Source organism: Genypterus blacodes, unplaced genomic scaffold, assembly GCF_046128005.1.
Source record: "Genypterus blacodes isolate CSIRO-AG114 ecotype Tasmania unplaced genomic scaffold, CSIRO-AGI_Gbla_v1 ptg000158l_1, whole genome shotgun sequence".
Classification (NCBI taxonomy): Eukaryota; Metazoa; Chordata; class Actinopteri; order Ophidiiformes; family Ophidiidae; genus Genypterus; species Genypterus blacodes.
The window spans coordinates 122,346-130,000 of record NW_027466959.1 but is presented as its reverse complement, the minus strand read 5'-3'; the positions used below and the strand labels follow the sequence as shown (position 1 = coordinate 130,000).

General features: G+C 45.0%; 1 protein-coding gene across 1 annotated transcript in view; it reads left to right on the top strand.

Annotated features, from left to right (window-relative positions):
- The window catches only part of LOC143013700 (E3 ubiquitin-protein ligase TRIM39-like), a 2,872-nt gene extending 249 nt beyond the window's left edge, over window positions 1-2,623 (top strand). The window contains exon 2 of the mRNA XM_076167351.1: window positions 488-2,623. Within this exon, the coding sequence (XP_076023466.1) occupies window positions 497-2,140 (1,644 nt within the window). The 5' untranslated portion in view covers window positions 488-496 and the 3' untranslated portion in view covers window positions 2,141-2,623. The remainder of the gene's footprint in view (window positions 1-487) is intronic.
- The last annotated feature ends 5,032 nt before the right edge of the window (window positions 2,624-7,655 follow it).

Below are 7,655 nucleotides of genomic sequence, written 5' to 3'. Positions count from 1 at the left end.
AACACACGGCAGTTTTTACCGTCAGAGCAAGAAAAGAGCGTCAGGAAGTGTGTGTTTATCTGTGTTAGTGAGTCTCAGCACTGAGCCGCACCCACGGCAACAGGAAGTGAAGTGAGTGCAGCCTGTAGTCATGGTGACCTCATTAAAAGGCAAAGTTCAGCTCCAGAGTGAAAAGGGAAACTTTAAAGTTAAACAGTCTGAATAGAACTAAAGGGACAAAAGCTTCATGTCCTGATCAATACACAATCAATCCTCATGAAGCTGAGCCTGAAGCTGAGCCTGAAGTCTTTTCATTACGTTTCCTTGAGCGCCCCCACAGGACAAACCCCAGTCTGCTCATAATATCCATCAAGAACAAAGTCGTCACTCCTGTTTCACTCTGACATGAACTTCAGGAGCTTTAAGACTTCCAGACTCTTCATCCTGCTCAACAATCAGTGTTTGTGTCTCCAGAGATGTTTTCACTCATGTTCTCCTCTGTTCTCAGTTTGTAGACATGTCTGTTGCCAGCTGTCTGCTGTCTGAAGATCAGTTCCTGTGCTCCATCTGTCTGGAGGTCTTCACTGATCCAGTCTCCACACCATGTGGACACAGCTTCTGCAAAAGCTGCATCACTCAACACTGGGACAGTAACGTCCAGTGTGAGTGTCCTCTGTGTAAAGACACTTTCTACAGAAGACCTGAGATGAAGGTCAACACGTTCGTATCTCAGATGGCCGCTGAGTTCAGACAGTCCACTCAAAAGGAAGCCAGCAGAAGATCAGAGGAACCAGCTGCCAAACCAGGAGAAGTTCAGTGTGACGTCTGCACTGGAACCAAACTAAAGGCCATCAAGTCCTGCCTGAAGTGTGAGGCCTCCTACTGTGAGACTCATCTGGAGCCTCATCTGACAGCAGCACGCCTGAGATCACACCAGCTGATCCATCCTGTGGACAACCTGGAGGACAGGATGTGTAAGAAGCACAATGAAACTCTGAAGCTCTTCTGCAGGACCGACCAGACCTGTGTGTGCCTCATGTGTCCTGTATTAGACCACAAGAACCATGAGTTTGTTCCTCTGGAAGAAGAATATGAAGGAAAGAAGTCTGAGCTGGAGAAGATGGTGGCTGAACTTCAGCAGAAGATCCAGTTGACACTACTGAAGATCCAGGAGATGAAACAGTCAGCAAAGCTCAGCAGGGAAGCTGCAGACAGAGAGAGAGCAGATGGAGATCAGATCTTCACCGCTCTGAAGCAGCTTGTGGAGAAAACCCAGGCCGACTTCAGGAAGACCATGGAGGAGAAGCAGAGGAGCACAGAGAAACAGACTGAAGACCTCATCAAGGAGCTGCAGCAGGAACTCTCTGGGCAGAGAGAGAGAACTGCTGATGTGGAGAAGCTCCTACTCTCTGAAGATCACCTCCACCTCCTCCAGAGCTTCTCATCCATCAGCTCTGCTCCTCCCACCAATGACTGGACACAGGTCAGAGTCCATCAAAGGGCAGATGAGGGGAGTGTGGTGAAAGCTGTGGCTCAGCTGGAGGAGACCTTCAGTAAGGAGGTGAAGAAGCTGCTGAAGAAGGTGGAGCTGAGGAGGATCTGGCAGTTTGCAGTGGACGTGACTCTGGATCCTGATACAGCTCATCCTAACCTCATCCTGTCTGATGATGAGAAACAAGTTCACCGTGGTGTTGTGAGGAAGAATCTCCCAGACAACCCACAGAGATTTAATACAGATTTTTGTGTTTTAGCAAAGCAGAGTTTCTCCTCTGGAAGATTTTACTTTGAGGTTCAGGTCAAAGGAAAGACAGCGTGGACTTTAGGAGTGACCAGAGAGACGGGCAAGAGGAAGGGACTCATCAAACTGAGACCTCAGGAAGGTTACTGGACTGTAGGGTTGAGGGATGTAGATGGGTACAAAGCTCATGATGGCTCTCCTGTCCCTCTGAGTCTAAAGTCAAAGCCAGAGAAGGTGGGCGTGTTTGTGGACTATGAGGAGGGTCTGGTCTCCTTCTATGACGTGGATGCTGCAGCTCTGATCTTCTCCTTCACTGGCTGCTCCTTCACTCATAAGCTCCTCCCATTCTTTGATCCTGGGTTTCATCATGGTGTTAGAAACTCCGCCCCTCTGATCATCTCAGCTGTCAGTCACTCTGCCTAACCTGCAGGAGTTTACATGAAACGTTTCTGTGGTTTAAGGGAACTAAAGTACAAAGGATCAGCTGATCTTCCCTCTTTACTTTGTCTTTTCTTCACATTCTGATGACATCATATTTGTTTCTGGTTGCTTCTTACTGCTGTAACACAACAATTTACTCACACTGATCTAAGAACTGTGATTACTGTTCATCAATCAATCAATCAGAAGCTTTTAGTAAAGTCTTTGCATGTAAGTGTGATCAATCAAAAGGTTTGATTGATCTCTGTAAATATCACAAATGTTGGGTTGTGGTTTATGAATGGACTGAATTCTGTCTTTGATCTTTGGAACAAAAACAATAATAAAGTTGGGATGAGGTCATGTCAGCTGTTTTCATGTTTGGTATCAAATCTGAAAACATGTTTGACTTTCAGGTTTGAGTGCAGAGCTCTGTTCATGTAAGACTGTATCTGTAATCTAATAAACAAAACCAGAGCTTTCCAATCATGTTTAACCCTTTAATCCATGCTGTTTCAATCACACATATAAGCACAGAGGGGAGTTTAAAAGTGTCAAATGCTGCACTGAGTTTTAGTTGTAGATGATTCTCAAGCCCTTTGCTGCTGACTACATAACAAAAGTGAAATAGTGGAAATGGTACAAGTAGGCGGGGCTAAAGAAGGCTACAGTAAATATCAAACATCCTCTGTTCCTCTCTCATTACCTCCAGTGATCTCTCTCTCTCTCTCTCTCTCTCTCTCTCTCTCTGTGTTCTCTGTGGTGGAATCGTCCTCCATCTGGACTTAAGATGCATTTAAGCTCTGTAGGAAAGCGGCACGTGGCTTTGATCTCCATCTCTGTCACATATCTGATTTACTCATGTTCTCCTTCTCTCCATGTACCGATGCTTTGTGGTCAAAGTGTGATAGGAATAAGAAGTCTGGTGTGAGAAGCAGCAGCCTAGAAACCTAGCTGGGGAGTTGAGACCAAGCCTAGAGATCTGAGCGTTCTTCATGTCTGACTGTTGTGTTATGTTTCCACCTTATTGCTCTTCTCTTACCCCCCAGGTTGCTCTGTAAAGTCTCAGTTTATTTATTTATGTCAAACTGTTAGATATTGTTATGATTGCCATGCGATCAAGTTATTTGAAGGTTGGACCCAGTTATGTGGAACAGACACCAGTACATGGAATCAGGTGGTTAACAAACACAAACCAGGATGAAGCTGGGCGCTGCTGCTGGAGACGCTGAACACGGAACGCTTGACGAAGCGAGAGTGAGTGGATCCCAAAAACAGAATCCAGGAGCACAGGAAAAACAAAAGGTCCACTCACTAAAACAGAACAGCGCAGCATTGAAGGGCCAACTCAAAACTCCATGGAACAAACCGGAACTGAAATCGAAGCAAAGTCAAACTCTCTGCCCCCCCTAAACCTGCAGCTGTGGCAACCATGGTGGAGGCATCAGACCGGAGCACGGTGTAGATCAGGGGTGTCAAACTCAAATTCACAGTGGGCCAAAATAACAAACTGGGCCAGACTCCATATTTCTTGATAAATGGACTACAATTGCATGTTTTCCCCTCTCTCCAGATATATGATGATCAGCTTTTTCATATGGAAACATACTTAAGTTTAGCTTAAACATTAAGTCTGGAACAAGCACAGCTTAATATTATAATGAGAAATAGATTTTCAAATTAGAGATACATCAGTGGCATTTGTTTCTTACTTTTATCTAAATAAATAAAAGAAAATAATTATTATGTCTCTCTCTATCTGTAACCTTTCAAGTTCATTTTCAATGGAAACCTTTTTTTCACAGAACGAACCGAACATAGAGAGCATTTGAGCAGCTTGGGGATGGAGTTGTTGGGGAATTGTGTCTGTGATGAAACTTTCTTGTTTTGGCGGCACGGAAAATGGCCCAAGTTCCTTGCAGCGTCCTTCTCTCCCACAGGCACAATTTAGTTTTACAGAGCCCTCACCTCAGCGTACATGTGTGTGTGATGACACGGCCCCCCCCATGAAGCTGCAGGTTGAGCTAATCGAGATGGCTCGTGATGTCACACGTGATGTGGCCTGAGTTTGACACCCCTGAGTTAGATTCAGAACTGTATGACTTGAGGCCAGACATGTAGCCTGTAGGTGTCACATGGTTGGATCAGAACCAACACCGGTCCCATGAGGCACCTTAGCCCAGGCTGCCAGCTCGTCTCTGCTCTGGACTGGTTGAGCTCTTTGACCTGGAGACGTCTCCTCCTCTCCTGATTCCACATTTATCTGGCTTATCTCTTGAAAGTATGAATGTTCCATGTGCCTGTGATCCGTGCCTGCTGGATCTGATCTCTACCCCCAGGGGGCTGATTGGGTTTCTTGCTGAGACTTTAGCTCGCATGCTGCTACAACTCAGGGAGCAGAACCTGAACTACCATTTACATTCATATTACCATCTGTACAATAAGAGCTTTATGATGATTGTGTTCTTGGCCTAACTTGCCACATTAGTGTGTTCTTACTCCCCCTTTTGATTGACAGCAATAAGAAAAAGAATCCCGTTCTCTGGGAGCTATAAAAAGGGATTCTGGGGAACAAGAGAAATTTCTATGGCGTATTGACGAGGCAGTGTGAGGGAAGACAGGTTCACCAGAAATGAAATTGCAACCTGTCATGATAAAATAGTCCATAAGTGTGTGTGCGGTGTTCCAGGGGTGGACACGCAGGGATGATAGGAATAGACACAGGATAATGTTCGGCTGTAAACTTATGAACCTCTCCATGTAGAACACAGACGTCTCTATAGTTTTATGAAAATAGCTCTTGGATTATAGCCTGATCACAAACGCAATGTACTTCTGTTTATTGTGTTGTTAAAGTGCTTTACCAAAGCAATTAGTGTTGTGTTTAACGATGCTACCTGTACCATTCTATCACGCCGAGCACGTAAATGTGTTCCCACACCACGAGTGGCTGCGTTTGGCTTTATTGCGTTGCAGTTTCGCTCTCTTCTCTCCAACTTTCTCCTTGTTTCCTTCAGCCTGAATGTTCTCTAACAGGATTAAAGATGCATGAGATTATCCCCATGTCCAGCAGTGTGGAATGAAGAGAGATCATGTTGAGCACTTCGACCTTGTTCCCAGAGTTATTGGCCAGCCGCTCACCTTTGCAGAGGGCTTCTGTATTTAACATTGTGCCGGACCGCTTAATTAGATGATTTGGTCTCCTGCCAAGCCATTGTTCCAGTGCAGCACAGACAAAGAGGCTCTCACACACCAGCGTCCTGTTTCAGAGCTGAACTAACACCACATGTAGACTAACAGGGGTTTTGTCAGACACAGTTTGCCGTGTTAAGATGTTTTAAAAGGATGAAAGTTGATTTGTTTTCTCCTTAAACAAACATTGGGCCGACCTTGAGGAGGGAGTGAAACAGAACGTAACGTCTTCAACGCCTGCTGCTGAAAAGACGATTACATTTATTGGCAATGTTTTCTGTCAAATCACAAATGTGCAGGAGGCCTTGGGGGTGGCATTCATGGTTCAGCTTTGATACTGAAAACCAAGGTTGGTGTCCCAGCTCCAACATCTCTCCGTTCACACCTCTGGGACTGAGGGGGAGTCGTCTTCTCCAGCAGCTGGCAGCTTCTTCAAAGGTCCACGATCCCACCGTTCCCACAGATCCCACAGATGTTCAGCTGAAATGACACATTTACATTTACCAGCCGCAGAACCCAGCAGAAATATGGATTTGAAAGAAAATCAGCTCAGAGTTATGTGACATACTGGGAAAACCTTTTTAAAATGATGGTTTAATAGTGATCTCAGTCATTTCTATCTTTCTGATTGGACTGCAGACCTGAGTGAAGGCGATGCAACCTGCTGCTGCTGCTGCTGCTGCTGCTGCTGCTGCTCAATGAGCTCAGATCAGTATTCTGTCTAAAATGTTGCCATTTTCAGTTCAATGTTAACAATTAATTTCTTATTGTGTTTGTAATTTGAATGTAATTGGAGCTTTTGAATGTAATCCCTCTGAGAAAAGGCCGGTTGTCGTGCTGAACATGTTGATTGTCACAGATAGAAAGCTGTCAGATTCCTTTCCAATAACAAAATACAAACTAGTTCTCTCCCCTCTGTCTGTTCCACACGCTTCACCATTTAACAAGACAATTTGAAAGATTTGCTTTGCATGAAAGCAGTTTGATTTGTGTAAATGTAGTTAACTGAAGATTACTTTAGTTTGGATAATGAAGAAGATAAGGATTCTGTCTAGAAACTGCAATTTTGCATCAGCATGTAACATGGGTTTATAAAGTTACAAGCTCTTCTAAGTACACCTTCAGATTTGCTGCAGCTACACGTGTTCATGTGGAGGATCGCTGTAGCAGCACACTCTTAATATTATGATTAAACATTTCTGCCCTCTTCCTCTCTGGGCTACAACGGAGGGAGAGGAGCGCGGTGAAAAAGCCGGAGTCACATGAACGATGTGCAGCTCCCTGTGGCAGCGACGCTCCGTGCAGATCTCATCCATCATTTATGCATGGCTCTCCATTACAGGTTGATTTGAATGGGAGGATAGCATAGCCCTCCCTCTCTCAGCTCTAAAGGTCAGTGATTGAATATAATCCTCATGCAGAAAGTAACCTGATTTCCTTTGCATACTTGTGCAATAAATCCCAGAGTGTCCTGGTTTAGTAAATAACCGAGCGGGCTCAGTGTGCCGCAGAACTGTTGCATTCATCTTTGGGTGGAATTGGTGGGATTACTCTCTGTCAATTTACAGTTTAGAATTGAGTTTACTATTCCGAGCTTTGCCACGTTCAGCCTTCCACACAGATCCAGAGCGTGTTGATGCTTATTTGATTAGGCCCAGCGTGTTGCCCAACCACCTCCAGCGTCTGGGTAGCTATAGTATCAGTTGACCAGCTGTTGAGAGCAGGAAATGAGCCTCTGCATAATGATCATCCTGCGGTTTGATGCACCTGGCCGTTGGTTTGTACCGAGTCTTTCAAATTAACTTTGGACTAATGTCTCCATGACGCCCTGCTGAGTGAGCGTGAGTGGATACTGTGTCTCCTTCTCCTGTATCCAACACACAGATGGTGGGGAGTGTGTTGGTGTTTGAACATAGTGGCAGTCTCAATGAACAGACGGAGGCCTTCTCACCTTTAAGGCTACAGTTTCATGAAAGGGGAAAACTGAGGCCTCGATCCTATTTAAGGGATTTCCACATTTACTGTTCTTTGTATGATGACACCTGATGGAGTTCATCCACTTCACACACCAATCCTGAGGTCCTTAGCACTGTGGTTCCCAAACCTTCCACCCCCCCACCCCCCTCACCCCCACCCCCCCAAACACAGACACACACACAAACACACACACACACACACACACACACACACACACACACACACACACACACATCTCTGTAGGTTCCAAACTCCATTGGAATTTATTTTAACCATTGCAATTCATAAAACTGCAACCTATTATTTAACAAAACAAAATAAATAATAAAGTGACAAATCACCTTTACAC